This window comes from Parus major, chromosome 1 (genome assembly GCF_001522545.3).
Source record: "Parus major isolate Abel chromosome 1, Parus_major1.1, whole genome shotgun sequence".
Lineage (NCBI taxonomy): Eukaryota > Metazoa > Chordata > Aves > Passeriformes > Paridae > Parus > Parus major.
Window position 1 is genome coordinate 94,483,423 of NC_031768.1, and position 24,122 is coordinate 94,507,544.

Here is a 24,122-nt window from a genome sequence, read left to right on the forward strand (position 1 = left end):
GCAGCGCTGAGGCGGCGCGCGGGCAATGAGACACCGCCATGTTGGCCGGGGGGCGGGGCCCCGCGCGGCGGAGTGCGCACGCGCGCGACTCGCGCAGGCCCGGCCTCCCTCCGGCCCCTTCTCTCTGCCCTGCCACGTACGGGCGGTGGCGGCGGCCGTGCCCGGGACTCGCCAGGGGCTGGACGGGGGGGCTGCACCGGTGCGACGGCGGAGAAGCCAGAGTAAGAGAGCGGCGGCTGCTCCCGGGGGCAGCCGCCCGTGGAAGCGGCGGGAAGGAGGGAGAGAGGGGCAGCTTTGGGTTTGGGGCGAGCCTACCGCCCCCTCCTCCCCCCCGCCCCCCATCGTTCCCCGGTGCCAGGGGCTGCGCGGCCCCTGGCGGAGGGCCCGGGAGACCCCTCGCGTCCCCCCGGCCGCGGCTGAGGGAGGCGGAAAGGGCCCGCGGCCTCCTGGGCCCGAGGGAGCGGGAGATCCCGGGATCCCTCCCTCGGCACGGCCAGGGGCTCCCGGGGTCACCCAGCCGCTTTCCTTTGGGAGCCACAGGAACTGCCGGCTCCTCGTTGCCAGTCAGGGATTGCCTGTGACTTCTGTTCCCCTTTGGGCCGGGCCTGCCCGTGTGGGAACTGGAGAAAAGCGAAAAGAGCTCTTCTCCTTTCTGCTCCCTCGCGTCACCCCCCCCACCTGCCTTGGGAAAACTCATGGCTCTCTCTCGGCTGGCGTCTGGGAGGCAGTCCTGCTTGCTCGTGTTTCTGTCGACTTCATCCTGATCCTTAACCCTGTTTGACGGGAAAAATTGAAGCAGGAGTGTGTCCTTCCCTTGCCTGGGCAAGGCTGTTTTTCTCTGCTGCTGTGCAAAAAGGGTAGTGAAATACAACGTGGTGATGAGATGCTGGTTTTAGAGGGGATCCTGAAGTGACTGGCCTAGATTGGGCAGTCCCTGTCCACATGCACCACCTAGATTAGTGCATGATGCCAATAGAAAGTGAGCCAGGAGGGGAGGAAAAGTATGTACCTGCAAAATGCAAGTAGAACGCCAGGAAGGTTAGAAAGATGTCAGTGTGATTCCTATGGGAAGCAATCTTTAGTCTGAAACATGGAGACATAAATGTTTTTTGGTTGGTTGATTCCTCTCCACCCTGGGAAAGTAGACACACACAGATTTTGTTAAAAAGCTCATTAGTGTGCATTCTGGATGTGTTCTCTGAAAAACTCTCTCAATGGAGTCATCCATTCAGCTGTGTCATAGTGAGGGGAAAAAGCTTTAGTGCTGTGTAATTCAGTGATTTGAATATTTTACATAGTTTTCTGTAACAGTTGCAAGCAGCTGCAGTGTTTAAAATCTGTGTCTTTAAATCTGGACACCTTCAAGCAGAATGGAGAACAGCTGGACCAAAAAAAAGTGCATTTAAATGTTCTTTTACTATCTTTTCATAGTCGTTGACAGACAGCAGGTTTCTGTGTGTAGTGCTGATAAATAAGGCATTACAGTAGCTCCTTTCCTTGCACAAAGATACAAGTGATACCTTGTCTGTTGAAAGGCCCCAGGAGTTCAGCTGCATCCACCAAAATGTGTATGTTTAGGACTAACAAGTGAGGTTCGGTTCCTACTGTTAACAGTTTCTGAGTAGCATGTATTGTAACGCTGAAGAAGCAAAACCAGTGCCCAGCTCTAATGCTTAAACAACATGAGGGGGTAGCTAAGTGAACTCTTTGGTTCAGCCACTCTTAGATGCATTATCTGTATCTCATATTTGTCCAGTGCAGTAAACTTCCCTGGACCTGTAGCAGCTCTGGGGTGAAAGGGGTGCTATCTTCATGCCTTACTCATTTCATAAAATGTGAGTGAGGCATCAGAAAAGTAGTCTCTTACTGTTCCCCTGCTTAGTGTGTCACAACAGTCTCTCACTGTCAGGAGCAGCTCTCTTTTTAAAGGAGAGCATTTTGTACCCAGGATGAGGGGAGCAGCCTCAGCCTTTGAGAACCAGAGAGTGGCTTTGTGTCTTCTCTGGGGTTTGCCTCTACTCTGACTTCATCCTGTATGTTCCGGTTTACTTCCAGTTGAGTTGAAAGAGAAGAGCTGGGAACCCAAGCTTTATGTGGATAATGGGGAGCCTACTTTTTTTTCTCTGGTTAGCAGTGAATCATCTAAAAATCAGATTATGGATTTTTGAAATTGGCTGTACATGTGAGAGAGAGGAGTAGCCAGAAGGGTACACGCATGGGGTCAGAGGGAGGAGCCAGGTGTGTTCCCTGTTGGACTGTTCTGTGTGCTACATCATCTCTTGGAGACTGTCCTGGAAAGGAATACATTATTGTTAGGGATTCCTACATGCCATTATAAAATTAAAAAAAAATAAAAATTATCTTCTATTATGAACTTAAAAGTCTTGTTCAAGAGCTGTTTTAGACGAATGCAAATTCTACAATACTCAAAAATGTAAATCTGATTGTTACATTGTGGATAAAGTAAGGGATTTTTTTTTAATTGGGTATGTTCACTAAGAAGTTCTAAAGTGAAAGATTGATGTGAATTGTGTCATTCTACGGAAGTGTGACTGTAAATATGTTTATTTTCTGATGCAGCTTACTGTTCTCTGCCACTGATAGTGCATGGCGGCTAATCTTAACTCTGTCCTGAAGTGAGGTGGGAAAACTGTCCAATAATCCAACATCACTAAGACAGACAAGGTAATGATAAATATGTATTTTTGGAAAGCAGATGAAAGGAAACCTATGGGTCAATACTATTTTATTTTTTAATGGTTAAATTAAAAAAAATTCCAGTAACCAACCAACTTGTGCAAAACCCTATGCTTTTAAATCTGATTTAATTAGGCTGGGTTGATGTGCCTGTAGTCAAGACTCCTATGTTGCAAAACCTGAATAATGCATTAGTGAGCATTAACAATACTATAAATCTCAGAGTTTCATCACAGTGCATCAGCAGCAATGTGGCTGTGTTAATTGCAGGTCCCTTTTCCCTGCAATTAGGCTGTATCCACCTACCTCCTCTTATGTGTGATTAGGAGAGTGAGTTTTGTTCAATAATTACTTATATCTTTTTGGACTAAACAAAGAGCTTTGCCTGAAATCTTTGCTTTATCCCCCCCCCCAATTTAATTGCAATCTAAATATAGCATTATACTGCAGCTTTTTAATGCAAAATGTCACTGAAACAGTAAAGTTAAATCTATACAGGTGCATCAAGGAATGGGAATGTATTAAAAGGTTTTAGCTGAGTGTCTTGTTTCTGGTAGGAGAGAATTTTCCTTGCAGTACTTTAAAAATAGACTGATTATAGCAAAACTAATTTTTCTTATAGGGCATTGTGTTATAACATCATTAAAGGTAAAGGAAAAATGACTGCATATCTCTGAGAGCTCTCCTTGCACAAGAGAATTAATAACATATACTTTCCTGCATGTGGCTGCAGAAATCTTGATTTGGATATGGGCTACCTATATTTTAAGTTCGCCACTAACTGTACTTCAAATGTTAAGATAACTGCTTCTTTAGTTGCTCCTCGTTCCAGATCTGTTGTTTTGGCTCTGTCCAGAGCAGTGAAAATAGGAGGGGACATTTGACTAACTACCTGGATCTCCTTTTCTGGGGCTTTTTTTCGCCTCTCATTCCTCTTTTGAGTAACTTTGCTGTAGTTATAGATCTTTAAATGTAAAGCCTTTGTGTTTTCAAAGAGAGATGCTTAATACAAAGTGGTAATTTTTAAATTTTCTTACATAAAATGTTAAAATATAATATTAGTATATGCTGTGTGCTGCTAGTACACAAGATGGCTTTGTTGCACTTCCTATTCAGTTGGAACAGTTGTTCACCTCTTAAAACACGGAAAGTAACAGACTGTTCTGACCACATGTTGAGCCCAATGAGTAGCTCATGTGTCGTCTATTGAGCTGCTTTTAAAAGTCTAAAATCTTGGTTAAAATATCCCAGTCAAAATTTTTAAAAATTAAAAAATTGTGTGTCTTCCTTTCTGGAGAGGAACCTGCAGTGAGTTCTGATCATCCATTTGACAATAAACCACTGTTTAGCTCTGCACTTGTTCAGGAAGTGATACATGATTCATCTTGATCCCCTTAGTAAAGCTATCTTACAGGCTGAAATCTTTGAGATAAGATACTTGTTTCGGCAGTCTTTTCTTAAATGAAAAAAGAAAAGCCATTTGTTCTTTTTCATAACAGGGGGCATGTAAAAGTAATTGAATAAGGTGATAATGTAAAGCTTCAGAACCATCATCAGATAGATTAAAATAACTAACAGTTCAGTTTTTTAAAATGTTTGTAATGTTTTGATGCTAACAGGTCTGCAGGCGATAAGGAATCCACCATGAATGGGCAGCTGGACTTAAGTGGGAAGCTGATCATCAAAGCTCAGCTTGGGGAGGATATTAGGAGAATCCCTATTCATAATGAAGATATCACCTATGATGAATTGGTGCTAATGATGCAAAGAGTTTTTAGAGGAAAACTTCTGAGCAATGATGAAGTCACAATAAAATATAAAGATGAAGGTAAGGTTTAATAACTACTGTTGAGGTTTAATTTACTACTGTTACTCTGATACAGTGTGGGTAGAAACTTTGAAATTCACCTTTCAGAATTGTCCAATGTCACGGACAAATGCAAGTGATTTATTGTGAAATCTTTTTAATCAGACAATAGAAGCTGGATCTCTTGTTATACTCTCTTAATAGCATTTCCTCCATTTTTTTTCTGAAATATTTCCTCAATTTTTTTTTTCCTGAAAGTGCACTTTCTGCTGTTGCAAGAAGTCGATTGCAGGTTTCCCTTCTGTTCACTCATTCCAATTTTTTTTTTTTTTTTTTTTTGAGTTTTCAGTGGGTTTGAAGATGAAAAGAGAATAAACATGTATGACCTAACACAAGTTCTTATAAGACTGAAAACTTGATTTATGTGGTGGTAATTCTTGATTGTTTTTCTCCATCAATAAAGATTAGAAAAATAATTTCGACTTGAAATATGCATTAGAAATTATCTTTCCTCTTTGGGACCATTTGAATCACTTTGGTTGTTCCAGAGAAATTACTGATCATTAGTGTTAAAATAAACATAACCTTAAGGACTTCCACAGAATGAAGAGAGCTCTATTTGAGATGCATAGAGACAGCAAGTTCTGATTGGAGGGCTTTTCCTCTTTGAATGTCAATGTGGCATGGATAAATTACTTAATTGGGACAGAGGGATGGTGTTCATAAAATGAAACTTGGAATGAAGTGATAAAATCCAGTCTGTTAAAGACTGATGATTATGCTGTTGCACAGTAAAAAGTGCCACGTTACTGAAGTGTTGAGGTTCATTTTTCTTAATAGCCCTAGGAGACCTTAGTGCTGCCTGTGCTGCCTAAAATGTCAACTTTCATTCATATATCTAAGCAATAAAATTCCACTTTGAATAACCCTGAAACAATCTTTTGAGGTTCATGAAGCTTTTGAGATGCTGCTTATCAAAATTGTAAATAGTGTAGGTCTTGGGTCTTGACCAATATTTTGGGTCATGATCTCTAGTGAAAGGGAGCTCAGCAGATTTGTGGTGGTTTCATTTTCCCTCTTACCGCATTTTTTTTTTTTTTTCTGAAATGAGTGAAATGAGAATGGTGAAAGGAGATTGGATGTTTTTTTATTAGGTTAAAGCTTCAAGTTAGTTTGGTTGTTTTGCATTCTTACCTGCGCTTCAAGTATGGTCCTCTGGGGTTTTTAGTGTATACTGTTCTGTTATATTAAAAATAAGATAATGGTGTATGATGGAGACAGTAATTACAGTTTCATTCTTTGGTTGTCTTTCACAGTCCAGAGACTTCCTGTTTTTACTTTTAGTTTTCTTTGTCTCAGTATTGCATTTGGTTTGCATAGCCAGGTTTTGGTAGTAGGGGGGTTACAGGGGAGGCTAAAGCCAGGCAGCTCCAGGACAGATGTTCTGGCCAAGGCTAAATCAGTCAGAAATGGTGGTAATGCCTCTGTGGTAACATTTTTTTTTTAAAAGAAAAAAAAAAAAAATGCAGCACTATGGCACAGGTGTAGTTTTGGCCAGTGAAGAGAGGACCAAGAATATGTGAGAGGAACAGCTCTGCAGACACCAAGGTCAGTGGAGATGGAGGGGTTAGGAGATGCTTCAGGTGGCAGAGCAGAGATTCCTCTGCAGCCTGTGGTGCTGAGCATGGTGAGGCAGAATGTGCCCCCGCAGCTCATGGAGGTCCGTGGAAGTGCAGACATCCACCTGCATGGAAGTGCAGCCTGTAGAGGAAGGAGCCTTACACTAGAGCAGCTGGATGCTTGAGAAGAGGCTGTGACCTTGTGGGATGCCCATGCTGAAACAGGCATGGGTTCCTGGCAGGACCCATGGAGAGAGGAGCCCATGCTTGAGCAGGTTTCCTGGTAGGAGTTGTGACCCTGTGTGGGGCCCATGCTGGAGCAGGCTGTTCTTGAAGGATTGCACCCCATGGAAGAATGACCCATGTTGGAGCACTTCCTGAAGCCACTTGGGATCCACTCACATTGGAGAAGTTTGTGGAGGACTCTCCCATGGGAGGAGCCCCAGGCTGGAGCAGGGGAAGGACTCCTCTGCCTGAGCAGTGGCAGAAACCATAACCTTCCATTCCCTGTGCCCCCACATCACTGGGGAAGGAAGAGAAAGAGCTGGAAGGAAGGAGGTGTTGAAAGGTGTATTCTCCCTTCTGATTTTGACTGGTAATAAATTCAGTTAATTTTTCCCCAAGTTGAGTCTGTTGTGCCTATGACCGTAATTGGTTTGTGATCTCTCCCTGTTCTTATATCATATCTTGTCCTTTTCCTTGTATGTTCTCTGCCCTGGCCACTTGTGGAGGGGAGTGATGGAGTGGCTTTGGTGGGTACGTGGCATCCAGCCCACACACAATGTACTACTATTCCACTCTGATTTCAGTGTATGTTAGCTGGTCATTGCTACTCTAAACAAATAAATGTTCTTAATATCAGAGGTGATCAAGGAAAAGGTTAATAAGGCTTCAATTTACTTGTCATATGAGAGCTGATATATCTTTAACTTCATTTCAACTAAGCTGAGATTGTTCCTTAAATATATCCCAGTCATTAGATGCATTGGAATATGTACATTTCAGCTATTTCTGTTTTGTTACTTATCCCCCCAGACCTCCAGGAATGCTTGTCTGGATCTGTTACGAGGAGATCCTTAGACCCATTTAAGCTATGTCCACTACTTCCACAGCCTCCATCTGGGTCTTCTCCAAACTCATGTGCACAATCTTTGAGTGTTCAAAGAATTCTTCATCTACCCCTCCATATTGCTACATTATGTTTAGGTTATGTGGTGTTTTTATTAATTATCAGAGAAAAGAAGCCTCAGGTTGAATGCTGCTTTGTGAAGTCCAGTTTTATATTCAAGCTTACAAACTCCTGAGCTAAGGAAATTGCTCTGCTAGATGTGAAACAATTTTCATGTCCTGTTTAAAGTTCTTGAGTACACAAAACCCAATGTCAGCTAAAAAGAACCCAACCCCAAACAAACTAACGAGTACTGTCAGCAATGAATTTGTATGAATCAAAGAGTAAAATTGTGTCTTAGGCCCACCATGTTACTGAGTTATACATGCTACAAGGCCCTACAGAGCCAATAACAGGAACTTTACTTTTTAAAAAAAGTTATGCTTGAATTTAAAATAGAGGGTGTAATACGAGATTGGCCTTTTTCCTCTTGTTCTTCATTACTTTGTAATAGAAGATGGTTTAGTCATACTGCATGTATTCAAGCTGCTGTGCTAGTCAGTAATCTCTCAGCCTTTGGTAAATTTACCAGAGTGAAGGAAAACTACATTTTGATGTTGTGTGGTTTTTTGATTGTGTAGGGTTTTGTGTTTTGTTTTTGTTTTTTCAAAAATGAACTAAATGAGAACTGTAAGGGTGGATAAGTCTAGTAGATGATGAAGCAGTTGGCAGGGCAAAGGAATGAGGCAGACTTCTAATGTCATCAAGGTTGAAATTCATCATCGTGATGCAGCATTAATGCTAAAATACCTTACAGTGTAGTGCTTAGTTAAGGGAGTCACTAGTTTATAGAAGGAAAAAAATTATAATTGGTAAAACAGAGAATGTGATACATGAGAAATTGTAGAGAGGGTAAGCTGTGTCCCTTGTAAAAACGAGAAAGATCTTAAAATAACAAGACAAGTAGGGAAAATAAAGGAAAGTCTGTTTTATTTTCCAACAGAAAATAGTTAATATTGTCTAATTTTATCTGTATCATGGTAACAGGAATTAAGCTTCATTGGCATTCCTTAAGATGAAAAGTTTTTTGCTAAATCTAATATACTTAAATTGTCAGACATTTCTGTGGCTTTATACCTTACGAAACCTAGCATATACTCTTCTTGGCTAATAGCTTGATGGCTGTCAATAGGAATTACAGAACTGGCTATGCATCTAACAAGATTCTCTACTTGGTGCTTCTCAGCCTTTTTTTTTTCTGCTAACAATTTAAAATAGAAAATTTATTAATTCTTCTTAATGCCCTCATCCTAAAGGTTACAATATGTGAGGGAGAATTAAGATGGAATGATCCCAGTTCTTTTGGGTGACATTAATCCATGTAAGCCATGTATATTGATGTGCATGTTCATCTCACTGTGCAGGATAGACTGTTTAGAACATGCATCTTTGTTCAGACAGTGAATCTGAGTGTGTCTGGTACGACAGAAGAGCATCAAAGGATGGTTTGCCAGTGTTGCGGATTGCTAAGAGAAGTAATTATCATTTATTGTGTTACCATGATAATAAGGAATAGAAGGGCTTTGTGTTAAGACATCAGTGGATTTTGGAATCAGCGTTTAGGAAAGGTTACTAAAAAGCTGGAGAAAGTGTTTGATTTGGAGGGAGCCCACACCTCATCATACCCCATTTTTAATGGCAAATTAAAAAAAACTGTTTAACTTTGATAAAGTCTGATTGTTCAAATCCTGTTATGGATCATAATTGCGAACAGGGATGCGGATCCTCCTCTTCCTGGCACTGGTGAGGTGGTACCAGTGAGGGGTGCATGTTTGTGCTCATGTAATGTGTGCACTCCAGACTTGGAAAAGCTGTGGAGGGGTCCAGCAGGGTGTGATGAGGACAGGGAGGGGATTTGTGCAGACGGCCTTCAGGGAGCATGGGAGGGAGCTGGGCTTCTTCACTGTGCTGCAGAGGGGGCTGAGCCAGTGGAAAGGGAGTTGCAAAGGCTATGGAATGTGAACCATTTGCGGTAGCACCAGATGGCAGCAGCCAGAAATTGCAGTTTGAGAGGCTGAGTATGAGTTTTGGCCAGGAGGGCAGTGTGTCACTGGAGCAGGCTGCCTGGTGGGGTTTGGAGCCCTCATTTCTGGAGACTTTCCAGTCTCTACTCAGAGAATCCATGACTGATACTGCTATCAACAGATGTCTTTTTAAGATTGTGAAAGTGAAAACTGCATTAAAAAAATCTTGGGAGGCAACAGTATTTTTTTCAGGAAAACTTGAAAATTATTTTATATGCCATCACTTTATTAGTGTTTGTAACTTAATTTTGTTAGAAAGCACCTTCTTTGAAGTCTGACAGGCACTGTGTTATTAATAGTACTTAAGAAAACCTTCCATTGCAGAGGTGTTACTTGTAGTCAGGGATGACAGAATATGTAGTTCTTAAAATTCTGAGCTGTTTTTGACTTCATATCACGTGTTTTATGACTATTCATTCTGAAGCATTAATTTATTTGAAAATTTTAACCGTAACTTAGATACAGTTTGCCCTTGTCACCAATCTGTAAGGAATTTATATACACTAAGAATTTTAAGGAGGTCATCTGTAATGGAAAACCTGTTCCTGTGTCCGTCCGCAGAGCCCCCTTGCTACAGTGTTTCATAGAGGAGCCTGGGCAGCACTGAGTTGGCTTTGTTCCAAGCTGTGTGGCATTTATCTAAAAACTGTTGCTTTTCAAGGTGAAACTTCTCTAGTTGGATGGTCTTTCACCTCTGTTCCCAGTCATCAAACTGCTGAAGGAAGTGTTCCTGCTATCCCTTTGCCAGAACACATTTTCCTGATAACGCGCTCCCACTCTTTCCTTTGCGCTGCTTAGCTTGGGTTCATTTAAGCGATGAACAACCTGTTGAATGTATTAAACACCAGAAAATTTTTCCTCCCGAAGACAATAGTCTTTAGTTGTGATTTTGTTGAGTAAGCAAAGATGTTAATGTAGCTTTCCTTGACTCAATTTAAAAATTGTGAGAGACCAGACTTAATGGGAACTTGGTATCACTTTTGAGGACTAGTACGATTAAAGGTGATCAGTGCTTTGTGCACAGCCCTTTGTATCTTAAGAATAAATGATCCCATCCAGTTCGAATATAGTTCCTGTGACAGATGGCAAATGTGCAAATTCGCCAGAATCCTCTGACACGTGACATGGAAGAAATCCATGCCTAAGAATTGTGATTTTGTATCAAATTCCTTTTTGAGAGAAGTTTTCTTCTGACTACTCTGGCATCTTTGTGTCTTCATACTTATTTGTGGGTTAAAGCTGAGAGAGACCTTCACTATTCACTTCTACACATGAGTTTTGTTTTTCAGCAAGGGAATGGTAGTAGTCTTGCAACCTATGTTTTGAATATAACCTGAGGAAGTGCTCTAGACGTTTGAAATTTTATTTTGGTTTTTAAAAATTGAATTTGGTTTGGCTTGTGCATTTATCTGAGTTCTCTCTGTTCGTGAACAGCCCGGTTCTAGAGCCACTTGGCATAGGCATCTCACTTTTTACTGGTAGCCTCATTCTTCCTGGCACTGGACTTTGTGAACTCTTAGCTCTAATGTTTCATCCTGTATGTTAACATAAAAGAACGATGAACTATATGGAACATCAAAGGGCTAATGTCAGAAGACTCTTTTTTAGAGCCAGTCATGCATCTGTCCTACCTTCTGTGCATGATTTCTCTGCACACTGATTCTTGCACTAAAATAATAAACATTTTTTCTAGCAACATCACAATCAGATAGGGAAAGTTATTTTTGAGTAATGAAGGAACACTTCCATCCTGATATGAAGGTCAGTAATTAGAGGCTATAATTTTAATGTAATTTTTTCTTGTTCTTTTCAGATGGAGATCTTATAACAATTTTTGATAGCTCAGATCTCTCCTTTGCAATTCAATGCAGTAGGATACTTAAGCTGACATTGTTTGGTAAGTATAGAAGACAGTATTTTTCTATTTCTTTTAAATAATATTTATTAAAATTCAGGCAGTACTTCAGTAGTACAAAAAACTTTAAATTTGTCATGTCAGAAGATGAAGAAAATGCAAACAGTAAGTTGGAGCTGCTGAGTTAATACATGATATCTGTTTTCTCTTGATGTTTTTCGTGAGAATTCCGAACTTAATGGGAACTGAAACTACTGTGTTTTGTAAGGTTGCTCAAAGTATTTGGCATGTATGCATATACATGTGATCAGTGGTTCTTTCTTCCTTAGTACTTTTTTCCATGTTCTCTTCTGCTCTCTGGCATTTGTGGGGTTTTCTTCACAGGTGCATGAGAATTTGAAGCTGACACTTATCTTGCAGTGGTACCCTGCTCCAAACTAGTGTTAGTTGTTTGGAGCTGAATAATCTTAACATTTATCCTTTAGCCTTTGTGTAAAAGTTCTTTATTTTCAAGCTACTGTAGGTAACTTAGCATGTAGTTCCGAGACTTTAACTTGGACACTGACCTTATTCATAATTTGCAACAGTGTTGTGTGTGCCATGTCAGTTCTAAAGGTACAGCTTTCCAGAACCACTGCATCATTCAGGGTATATTCAGGGAAATGAGTAAACAATGCAGACACTTGCTGTGGACTTTGCTTTGGACCTGTAGCTTTTTCTGAACTGAGATTATATTAAAGGAACAGTAAGCTCTAAAATGAGTTCAGTGTGTGTGGACTAAACTTTGTCGCTTTAAACTTCACAAAGAGTGATGGTGCTGCAAGCAAGTCAAAGTTGGAATTTTTTTTGTCAGCTTAAACTGGATGTTACTACAGTCTTAAGTTTATCTAATTGCTGTTTTGCAGTGAATGGACAACCAAGACCCCTAGAATCCAATCAGGTGAAGTACCTGCGCCGAGAGCTGATAGAACTTCGCAATAAAGTCAATCGTTTACTGGACTGTTTAGAACCGCCAGCGGAACCAGGGCTTTCCACTAATCTGCCTGAGAGTGGTAGGCAGCCTGGCAGAGTTGTTTGCTTTGACTTGCAGAGTGGTGTGCTGTTTAACAAAGTGAAACACAGATCATATTTAATTGTTGCTTGATGGCCCAGAACTTAATTTTTAATGCTTTAGTTATTTCAGAGTGTAGTGGTTTATCGTTCGAGGTTTCTGGAGTAAAGTACTGAACTAATTTAGGAATTAAACTTCAGAATCCAAGGTTTTGTCTCAATGTATGAAAACACTGTAACTAACACCTGTGAACCCCCCAATGTCTTGAGAGGGCTTTTAGACAAATTAATAGTTTGTTGCTGAAGAGTTCTTGCTCCCAGTTGAGTAGTCCCCTCTGCTTACTTTGGGCTAGCTCTGGTGCTTATCTTGTGTTGCTAAGCAAGTTTGATTCACTAAAACAGTCAGATGTCAATTCAGCAAAAATTATATCCACTTTTCTTGCCAGGTTAGGAAATTGAATCCACACATTTTGCGCTCAGACCAGCATCAGAGCTGTCTCAGGGTAAGCAGCACAAGGGTGCAGGTAGGGGTGGGAAAGGATTTTTGGGGGAGGGCAAAATGGGAAAGAAAGTCTTGTTCTCATAGTTTTGAGGTATTGATCTCCTAGCTTAGGGCAGTTGTACTGCAAATATTCTATCTCTGTGTGCTTAACTACAGAGTTTAGGTAAGATGGAGACAAAAAATAATGACATAATCATGAAGTAAAGTGCTCTGAGTAAAGGGGTGAACAAAAACATCAGCCTGCCTTTTAGAAAATGTTGCTTTTGTTTTTGGACTTTGAAATTTTACTGCTTTTGTTGCTTAGAAAAATCCCAGCCCTGTTCCTACAAAATATGCAATTAGTAATTTCAGTGGAATACCATGGATTCTGGTTACAGACTATTTGGAAGGAGGTTAGAGTGATGGTCTAAGAGTGTAAACAAAACTACCCAGTCTGTATCTATCTGTAGTTGTTTGCTTTTAACAGAAAATGTGGCACTATTAGCTAAGGCATTTCTGAGGGATTTAGTTATGCATATAGTTGCAAAGATCTCAACCTGTCAGTTTAGGAAAAATTAGTGGAGAACTTTAGAGTACAAACCAGAAACTGCAGCTGATGAAACAGCATAATAAGTTGGAACTATCCAACTGTATATTCTAATTTCGAATTCTTTGTGGGCAATTCATTTGTTTGAAGCAGGAGCTTTTTGCCTTTGAATTTCAGAACACGTGATATATATTGATAGTCCACAGTGTTAGTGTATCTTTTAGTAAATGTGCAAGAAACTTAAGCTTTGTGATCCATCCCAGTTTCAGATAAATCAGTGATTCTTCACTGTTACCCTAACATGCACATTTCAACAGTTAAATTTACAAAGCCCCCCCAAGTGTGCGTTGTTGCAGTTGCTGTAGTGCAATGTGTGTGTGTGCTGGTGTTTCAGTTCTGGAGAGCTGGTAACTGGGCGTTTTGCTTTGTAGATGCTGTAGATGGTAGGGACGAAAAGCCTGCTGCTGCTGACGCTAATGTTAAGCCATCCACTCAAGTTATAGCAGCGAGCATGTCTGCATTCGATCCGCTAAAGAACCAGGATGAAATCAGCAAGAATGTCATGTCAGCCTTTGGCTTGACAGATGATCAGGTGTCAGGTAAGGATGTGGCTGGTGAAAAGGAAAGCTAAACCTGTTCATAATCGATGACTCCAGTTTTGATTTGTAACAAAGCCTTTGTATGTTGGATGTATTAAGCTGCGTTCTGTGTTCACTATGTCCTTTCAGAATTCTAAAACTTGCTGTGTTAAGGTGTTGTATCTGTGTGCTAACTTTTGTATAGAAAATATTGAAATGTTGCTGTTGATTTTAGCATTGTGTTTTAGCTTGGAGTAGAAAATGGCTTCAATTTTTTTTTAATTTGAATTACTTAAAGCTATTGTGTGGACAAACTTAATTGGTATCTGACAGTGACAGAAGAACTCGCTGCTCTGCTTTAAGGTTTGGTCTTGCAGTTCATGTTCTTGGCTTGTGCTTCTGCTGTTTGGGTCATTCAGAATGTGTTGTATGGTCCCGCCTTTTCTCTTTTTCATTTTAGAAGTAAATGGAATCAACTTTTTCACTGTGAACAGAAAGGAATAACATACTTCACTGAATTATATTTATTTTTGAAGACCTGAGAACTGTTAGCCCTAGTAATAAAATGCTAAGCATATGAAAACTGATTATACTAAACTGAATGCTGTCAGCTTGAGACAGGATAACTGAAGCTAGAAAGGCTTCAATGTAGAATGTGATAAGGAGTGTGATGCAGAACTTAGGGAAGTGATTTTGCACAGCACCTGTGCAGGCCTGGCAAGGTTTAATGGTTCATTGAAACATGAAAATGAAACTGCTGTTAGCTAACAGGATTTGCTGTGTACTCTCAACTCCAGAGAGAGTGAGTTTTATATGATGTGTGAAGTAATGATACAGATGAGCAAGCCAGTAGCAACTGGAGCTCGTTCCTCCAGTATGGCTGCCATAGCAAAAGTGTGGAGTAAAAGGAATAGATCATCACCGTGTGATTGTGATTGTGCAGGATCCAAAGTTGTACCCACAGAGGGTGGTTGTCTACAGTATGAAGTACTGGTCTGTGGACCAGGCCTCTTGTGGGATCTCTTCCTCCATGGGACATTTTGGGTATTGTCACAGCATGGTTCTTTCACAGACCACATGTATTTGAAAATTTGCAATGGGCTATCTGAACAAGTAAGCAAGAGGAAGTGAAGCACAACTGGCAGAAAATTTGAGCTAATTTTTGAATGAGTGTTTTTGTCCCCATCAGTTAATGTTTTGATCAGTGTTACTTCAATATTTGTGTCTCCATAATTTCTGAGAGAGCGAAATGACCATTCTTTGAACATACAAAGAGCTCCACAGAGGACCATTTAAACAGGGTATAAGAAAAACCATTCCTAAAAGCTGTAATCCTGCAGTTATGTATATAAGTGCAAATCAAGTAATAGGCAGATTTAATTAACTTTCCCCTAATAAGATTAACATGAAAACACAATTAGAGGCTTGTTGGATGCATATTTATCTTGTGTAAATATAACTATCTTAAAATTGCAAATTAACTGGCAGCAGTTCTAGTACTTGTGCTTAAAGCAGGTATTTGAAAGTAGTGTTTCTTAGCATTCATACAGTTGGAAATATCTAGGTTTAAGCTCCTTTGTTTCTAGCAAAATATTTTTCATTAAATTGTAGTATATTGCATTTGTTCACATGTGTGTTTCTTCTAGTTCTTAGTAAGAACTTCTTACTAATGCAGAGCAAATCTGAATTCTCAGTTTCCATGCTGTCTTTGGGTGTTAGTTGGAGTATTTTCAAAATCAGCAGAGCAGACAGTTGCTTTTAGACTGAAACCTACCATATCCTGTCTGGGTGTATGATTTTAACACCTCTTTGGAGGTTTTCTGTTCACATGCTATTTTACTATCAGTAAAACGCTTTGTGGCCTGTCCATGTGTTTCACAATAGGACACTAATCCATTTGGATAGTTCCATGCAACCTTTTAACTTTGCTCCAGATAAGAAAAAATAGGTAAGTACATGTTGTGTCCAAACATGGCAACTCTTCAGTGTGTGTGCATGGGTGTGTGTGCAAGGTTAGCAGTTGAAGCTGTTGAAAAAATACTCTGTCACGAAGGATTTTATCTCACAAATGAACAAATGAGTCAGGTTCCTCAAAAGAATGAAATCTGAGCGAGCTAGAGATAGGTGGAAAAATCCCCCCCACCCCCACCAATATTTTCGAAAGAAAGTTTAGATGTGCAAATATACACTAATTTTAGCTTGGGTATGACACACATGTAAATCTGAAGTGGAAAAAATGTTAACATCACAAGGGAAGGATCTTGTATTAGAATTTTTTAATTTAAACTCGGTGTTCATTTTGCATACTGTATTTTGTTCTTCCTCCTCTAGGACCACCCAGTGCCCCTGCAGAGGAGCGATCAGGAACGCCAGACAGCATTGCTTCCTCCTCTTCTGCAGCCCATCCCCCTGGGGTTCAGGCACAGCAGCCACCCTACCCCAGCACGCAGCCACAGACTGGGCAGGTGGAAGGTAAGCAGTGTGCTTTTCCACTGTACTGGATGTGAAGGAAGGTGTCTGAATCTGCCTTGAATTAGCAGACTTAGCACATCCAAAGTGGATGCCTTTGGATACTGCAAATCGCTGTGCGCCCCTAGGCAGAACAGACTTTGTCCTCACTGCCCGTGCTGGTCGATGCAGGAACAGCAGGTGGAGCAGTGGCTCTTTGAAAGGGAGACGGGAAAGAATTTTCCTGGTGCTGTTTTCTGCTTGAATCTGTGCTTGTGTCATACACTGTGTGTTGTGTCGAGCTTTCACTCAACTAACAGTTTGTGGACTTGTCTACTATGTATTAAAACTGTTGTTTATTCATAATTTCTATCTAACAGACTGGAAATAGTATTCCATGGCTTCCTTTTTGTGTTTGGCTCTGTGCCAGTCAAGTTAAACCCCATAACATCTTAAATGCATGGTAGTTCCTTTTAACTCCTGAGAGCTCAGCTGGCTCTCCTTTAAATTTAAAGGTCTTAGCTCTGGTATTCAGATTTGTTTGCACTATGCCCTTAAAAATGCTATTTAACTTCCCACAATTTACCTATTCTGAGGTTTCCTACATTTGGACATAATTTCTTCTGGTGCTGTTTTCTAAGTGCACTGAGCCTTCTGACCAGCACACTTCTGGATTAAACTGTTTGTGAAATAACCTGCTTTGTTGCTTCTTTCTCTATATGAAGAATAATACTAAATTATTTCTGTGCTGGTGTTGGCACAAGTGAGAGCCCCCTGATGCTTGCTTTACTGATGTAATACTCAGACACATGTGAGATGATGGTCAAGTATCCATAGTCATTTGGATTTTCTTGCCTGAGGAGAAATAAGTAATATTTTTTTCGAGCAGAGCATTTGAACAACTGGTAGTTATGTATAATATTTAAAAAGGTATGAATACTGTTGGTTGCAGTGGAGCTTGTGAAACACTTCCTGCTTTTTCAGCCTTTTCTTGCATATTTAAGTGTTAAAACATAGCAGGAGACATCTTTGTAGCTTAAAGATAGAGCAGTTTGGTGTTTATGTTACTTTTTGTGAAAAAGGGCTCCAGGTTCATCTGTTGGCAGTGAGAAAATTTAATGTTCAGAAACCATATTCTCAGCTACTGAACTTGCATTTTATGAGTTTGGTTTTTTTACTTTAGTTTAATACAGTAAGGTAAGAAGTTTTAAATGTTGCTGTTAAACTAGAACTGAAACAAAGAAGTGAAACACTTAAAAGCACTAGGAACACTAGCTTGGAATCCTGTATGGCTGCTAACACCAGGGAAGGGGAAAAGAATTTGTTTCTGTAAAACTCATCTTATTTGTGGAAGATGTTATCTAGGCTTATGTATCAGAGTAGATGCAGTGATTTTTTCTAAACTTGGGTCAAGGAAAGTATAATGCAACAGTGCTAATTACAAAAGGTTTTATGTAGTTTTTATTATTACTACTGCAGTCTTTTAAGTATTGGTTATATTTTCTTTGCTCTGTGGTTCAGTCTTTGGGACAAGATCAGAAGCAACTTTTGTCTTTGTTCATTAGAAATACATTGCTTATGCTGTGCATTGTATGTATGTGGTTAACAGCAGTCTCTCACCAAAGCTGGATAATGTAAGTGCAATTATCAATTTTATTCCAAAGTGTTCAAAGATTTTTCTTTGAAACATGGAGTTGTTTTTTATACATCACTGGGGTTTGATAGCACCTCGGTCCAGTGCTAGTCTGTGAGCTTGTGCTCTTGTCCCCACAGAGCCATAACTTTGGATAGGTTTTGATTGTTTGGTTTTCAGCAGGATGGACTCACATAAATGGCACTGCTGGTGAACTGCAGGTTCTGTGAGAAACTAGTTTTGAAACTAGTTTTAAGATTATTAGTTCACATCATAAAAAACCCAAGACACCCCAAGGTCTGCTTCCCCCATACACTTTCCCAGTATTTTGAAGATATAAGTAAACTGGTGATGCCAGTCATGTGTCAGTCCTTCTGGTGTATCAGGGTTTATTAATTAATGGCTTTCTCTGCCAGTCAATGCTGTGATGATTGTGATTGGTTATTAGGTTATGTGTGAATACCGAATCGCCTCACTTCTGTGTGCTGATACTACTGAAGGGCTGCCTCCCTTGAGAAGTTTTCAGCATTCACTAATTTCAATTAAATCAATCCAGCGAAGATGTTCTAGTACAGTGCTGTGTCTTGTGGCCTGTGCTTTTCTACCACTAAATTCAGTCCTGAACACACACAAGAAGCAGTTATATACAGATTTGGATGCTTTTTTAGTCTTTGTTGAAATACATGTGAAATCTCAGTCCCACAAGCACTTCATGGTCTTCTAGGAAAAAGAATGTTGTGTGAATATATGTAAATGGTTATATTCTGAATCAGACTAAAAGTCTTTTTCAGTGCACAGGAACAATGGTAAATGCTGGCAGACTCTTTGCTGCAATAAGCCCTGCTAAGTACAAAACCATACACTAGTGCTGTAGCTCATCTAGTTTTCAGAACAAAAATGCAGGGAGAGAGAAGACTCTGTGTGTGAGGACCCATAGGATCCCCTCCTGTATTCATTGCCATAAATTAAGAATGTTTCCTTAAATGGCACTGGAACCCCTCTCTGTTCCCCAGTAATGCCTCAGCCTTGGAGAAAACAGCAGGCTTTCTCAGAAATCTCTGGTAAAACTCCATGCTCTTTCTTTGCTATCCCTTTACCTGGGATTTCCAGCAGGTGCCAGTGTGGTCTCTCTGTTAGCCTGCAGGGAATTATCCCAAGACAGGCAGTCTGCTGGTTATTCTCTCAGAACTTCCCCACATCAAATGAGTTTCAGAAAGAGAGCTTTCTAATTCTTAATTATCGAGTTAACAGGCTTAAATTCTCTTCAAGCCTTGTGCTTTGAACTCTCATCATCCCACAATAATTGCACACCAAATAATATTTTAAGTGACTGCATCAATATAAAGTATTTTAAATACCTTAGTGTGAATGTAAAATACTGCTCCTTTCAGCTGCAAATAATGCAGATAAAAGAAGAAATAAGGAGTTACTTTAAATCAGTGTGGACAGTCTGTCTGAGAGGACTTGGAGCAGAGTTGAGTTGCTTTTCTCCCGGTGCAGCTCCGAAGATAAAATTTACAGTCTATTTATACAGTCTGCTGGTCTTTGCAGAATGAATAATAGTACAGTAACACTTGATAATAGTAAAGTTTCCATGTCTGCTTCAGTTCATCTAAGCTTTAGTTTTGGCAGATAATTGATTTTGTTCTTTGACTGTGACTTACTAGATTGAAAAACAGCAGAAGCATAAAGCCTCAACAGGACCCATAGGTTGTCTGAACAGATATTCTGCCTCTTCTGGCCCAGGAATTGAAAACAGTGAATGCAGGAAAAATAAGCATAGACTTGGACTACCAAGCTTAAGAATGTATGGTTTTATTTTTGCTTCGGGTGTATACCACTGGGTCTCTTAAGAAAACTTGGCGATGGTAAGAGATGGATGACTTATCTGGAAAATTTGGTCGGCATAAATAATGTACTGCTCTGCTTACAGTACTTGGTTGCAGAAATGGTCTTAAAAACATAATCTAAACAGACAATCTGAGGACATGTTTAACTTTTGAAGTACTTTAATTTACAGTGTAAGTTCTGGAGCAGTTATGAAGATGTTTAAAGATTCCTGGTCTGTTACCCACCAGAGTAGTGCTAACTAAGGGACAGCCTCTGAAAATGTGCAATAGTAAGCCTCATGTAACTCTTTAGATAAACTTTATTTAGTCAGAACAACGCGTTTCAGAAACTAAAATCTGTACTTTGATGTCATTGGGTTTGTTTCTGTGTTGTTGAACTGTCAGGGTATCGTTGGCTGTAATGCACCAGGGTACTGGGCTTCAATGAAATGCGTTTTTAATCCCTAGGTCAGATGTATCAGCAGTACCAGCAGCCTGGTTACCCTGCTCAGCAGCCGCAGGCTCAGCCCCAGCAGCAGTATGGCGTGCAGTACCCAGGTAAGCAGCTCTGCAACAGCAGCTCAGCTGCAGGACCTCTCCTGCAGTGCCCGACCCTGTCAGCTTCAGTTCCTGACCCTGTGGGGCAGGTCAGGGTGCTGAGCTGCCCAGATCCCTGTATTCCTTTTTGGGAACTGGCACAATTCAGAAATTGCCAGGAAGAGAACACTGTAGCTGTTTATGTTGTTAATATGTAGTCAAAGTTCAACCCTACTTGATTGTGACCAAAGGCAGATGTCATTACTAGTCAGCAGAATGCCTTGTTAGAAAGGCAGGCAAAATGAATCACCTGAAGGGTGAGAAGACTTCAGGATTATACTCTGCAGTCATGGTATTCTAGCAAGTAAGTGACTAAACATCCCAATTTAGCTTCCTTAAATGTCAAAGGTGTCTAAAATGGCCCCAATTTCTTGTGCTTAGAATGATCTCCATGTCCAAAATTTACTGATCTAAACACCATAGCTGTCAGTCAGTAAATCCTTGGAAATTACGCATACTGTAAATCCCAGAGAAACTTTCAAGTGATAGTTTTTCTTTTTTAGTTTTTGATTTTGCTGATACCTTAAGTAAAGGTGCCAGTAGACTTTCAGCAGAAGAATATTTTAGTGCCCTAGTGGTTTTTGTGCTGTGAAGTATGAAAAGCTAGCTTTGGTGTATACCCAAAATAAACTTGACCTCAGAACTTTCAGTTTCTTTAGAAGCATCTGGCATCTAGGAATGCATAGTATATGTATATGCTAGGAATGATAATCTAGATGAGGTTTAGGGATGAACCTGTAAGAATAGATTCTGTAACAAATTGCATTTTGCTTAATAATTTCAGAAGACGATACAAAGCATTTATCATTCCTTGTTTTAAAAAATCCTCCTTAAGCTAAACAAAAGACTACCATTAAGTGGGTCAGATTCAGTGTGACCTTTTCTTGGTGCACAGTGGGAGTGCATCAGTTTTTATATCGATGAGAAGATTTGCAGAGCTCACAAAGAAATTCTATGCTTAGCTTGGAAAAGAGCCCTAGAATACTTGGACTAAAGGTTTGTGCCTCAGACCTTGTTCCTGTGCACTGTGTGAGAGCTTGTTGGTTTGAACATCGATATGGTGGCTTGTTCTCTGCAGATTTCTACCCCCTACATTTGTAACTAGATTACAGAGACAGATGTACTGAGGTATAATTTCAGAAGTAGCAAGCCTGTCGGAAGTAGAAGGGTCTGTCTGACTCTCTAGACTTAAAAATTGAGTGGGAAAACAAAGGAATTTCAATCTACTTTATCCTACCATCATCTAATCAATTATTTTACTGATGTTCCTGTGAAAGCTGAAGTGCAATGTGGGTTTTGCTTTCCAATTAACATCATTGTCAAGTATGAGTGAAATGCCACCAGAAACTTACGGGGGCACCTCTGTTTGTCATAACTTAGTACACAATTAATCTTCAGAAAAAGAGGTTTTTTTGAGGACCTATTGCCTTTGGAGATGTTGGGTCATAGGATCTTTTTGTTTGTGTTGCTTTAGTTCTCATGAGTATTGTCTCCTTTCAAACCCATGTCTCCCTGAGAGCAGGATCCCTTCCCACACTTGTAGATCTACTACTAGGCAACAGTGGCTATTTATACAAGGGTGTAAAAAATGGACCCTTCAGAAGTTTGTCCCATGAGTAAATTTTGATCCCAGTTTCAAGGTGAGTTTATTGCAGTGCATTCTTACCCTTACTCTTTCCATTTAGGGCTGTGCACTTTTAATAATTTGTGTGTCTGGTGTTTAATGCTGACAGGATTCCAGTCACTGGAGAGGTTTCATTGCAAGTAGCTGCAGGTGTGTTTCATGATGGATAAAAGTAGCTATTTCTTCATGAAAGGACTTTGTTCCATTTTAAAATTTTCGAGAAGAGAAATTCCCTTTGGAAGAAGTTTCATACAGAAACATCAAATTTTTGGGGCATATGTAAATGGAAGTTTTGTGCTAAAGGGTTCTGTTCTACATAACCTTTTCATATTTAACGCTAAAGAACTGAAAACACCTATCATTTAACCAAAGGCATGACTTATATTAAACCCTGAGAGTATTATCAAGCAGTTTAATTTGGAGGTTTTATTTGGGAAAAGGGTTGAATTTTGCCTCATTTGCCAATGAAGATTTTTTTTGTGTGTGTGATATTAAGGAAAAGACTACTTGTCTTTTTTTTCTTTATTTCTTGTCAGTCACAGGAAAACTGTTTTTTAGTAACTGTTGTCAGTGTGCTGTGCTGCCACGGTGTGCACCAAAACCCCGGCCGTGCGCTTGTGTGAAAGGCAGGAAAACTCGCAGTTCGCGCTTGGTTTGCCTTTTCTGTGCTTCCTGCATCGTTTTGCGTTTGTCACTGTGACCATTAGGAACGAAAGGTCTTTCTGCAGGCACCCACTGTTCTTTAGCGTCTCTTACCCTACATTACTCTCTGCCTTTCCAGCAGGCTACAGCCAGCAGCAGCCCCCGTCGCAGCAAGCCCAGCAGTTCCCGGCCTACAGCCAGGCGGCTGCCCCGGCCCCGGCCGCCGCCTTCCCGGGGCAGGCGCAGCAGCTGCCGGCGCAGCAGCCGCCGCAGTACCCGGCGGGCAGCTTCCCCCCGCAGCCCTACACCACGCAGGCCTCCCAGCCCGCCGCCTACAGCGGCTCCCAGGCGGCGCCGGGCACCTTCCAGCCGCGGCCCGGCTTCACCCCTCCGCCCGGCAGCACCATGACCCCCCCGCCCAGCGGGCCCAACCCCTACGCCCGCAGCCGTCCCCCCTTCGGGCCGCAGGGCTACACCCAGCCCGGGCCCGGCTACCGCTAAGGACGTGCCCCTGAAGACAGCGACTGACACGTGCGATTCCATCCCGACAGACTCCAGGATTTTTAATTGAGATTCCAAAACTGTAATGAGGCAAAACTATAGCTGTTAATTAAATTCTGCTGGGGGAGGGAAATGACCAAATCTTTCCTGCTTTAAATTGTATTCGCTTCCTAGTTTAATTTGGGGCTGGGTGGTTTTTGGAAAACACTACTTAAATGTCTGTAAAGTGATTGACATTCTAGCTTGCCTTGTCTGAAGGATATGAAGATACTAGTTGGAAGTTTAGCCCACTTATCAGGCTTGTTTTTACTAATACCATGATGTACTAAATTAGATTCATTCTGGAAGTCAAACTAGATATGATGTATTATAAATTGTAATGTTCACATGGAAAAACTAATAAAAACCCTGAATCTATTAAATGCCTGATCTTGATTTTAGAAGTTAGGGAATACAGAACAAGACAACTGTGCTAAAGGCCAGTGTGCATACTCGGGGCAAAGAGCTCCATCTCTTTTTTTCGTGGTAAAGAGCAGTGTGCTGGGGTTTGCAGGAGGAGAGGCAGAGTTCTGGATTTGTAAATGGAGAAGTGCTGGACTGCAGATGGCTTTCACAGAGGTTTCACAACTGGGGGTGGTTTTGTGCTGTCAGCTGTCATTAATTGTCAAGTGACCCTTTTACCAAATCGTTAGGAACCAGTCCATAAAATCTTAAAGCCTCTTATCAATTTTGCATTAACAAGGTGTGGGAGAGAATTCATTTATTACTTGAAAATTTAAACCAAATGTGTATCTTTAAAAAAGAACTCATAAAAACCCCCCAGCTTTTGACTGTGACTCCACAGTTCTTCTGGGTGGTTCTTTGCCACCCAGAAAACTTGGGAGTGCAATCCTAGCGACTCAATTTTGAGCCAAGAAAAAGCAGATCAAGGGCTGTAATGAAGTCAATAGACCATATTACAGCAGAGGGCAAAACATTCTCCCAGTTAATATTTTCCATTTTGCAGATTCTAGGAATATGTA

General features: G+C 40.7%; 1 protein-coding gene across 5 annotated transcripts; it reads left to right on the plus strand.

Moving 5' to 3' along the window:
* Positions 1–57: 57 nt before the first annotated feature.
* Positions 58–23,522, plus strand: TFG (trafficking from ER to golgi regulator). Of its 5 annotated transcripts, none has more exons than XM_015625028.1 (9): positions 58–221; positions 2,581–2,685; positions 4,317–4,525; positions 11,129–11,212; positions 12,076–12,222; positions 13,680–13,847; positions 16,158–16,298; positions 20,205–20,294; positions 22,739–23,522. In XM_015625028.1, exons 3-9 carry the CDS (start codon positions 4,342–4,344, stop codon positions 23,098–23,100), a joined length of 1,176 nt encoding a protein of 391 aa, XP_015480514.1. In that variant the 5' UTR covers positions 58–221; positions 2,581–2,685; positions 4,317–4,341; the 3' UTR covers positions 23,101–23,522. The 5 variants fall into 5 exon arrangements, with proteins under 5 accessions (XP_015480514.1, XP_015480524.1, XP_015480528.1 ...); XM_015625038.1 differs by having other exon boundaries at positions 22,742–23,522; XM_015625042.1 differs by lacking the exon at positions 20,205–20,294.
* The last annotated feature ends 600 nt before the right edge of the window (positions 23,523–24,122 follow it).

Coding starts and splice junctions, on each gene's coding strand:
- TFG (XM_015625028.1), top strand. CDS start 4,342: ATGAATGGGCAGCTGGACTTAAGTGGGAAGCTGATCATCAAAGCTCAG. Junction 4,526..11,128: donor AATAAAATATAAAGATGAAG/GTAAGGTTTAAT, acceptor TGTTCTTTTCAG/ATGGAGATCTTATAACAATT. Junction 12,223..13,679: donor CACTAATCTGCCTGAGAGTG/GTAGGCAGCCTG, acceptor TTTGCTTTGTAG/ATGCTGTAGATGGTAGGGAC.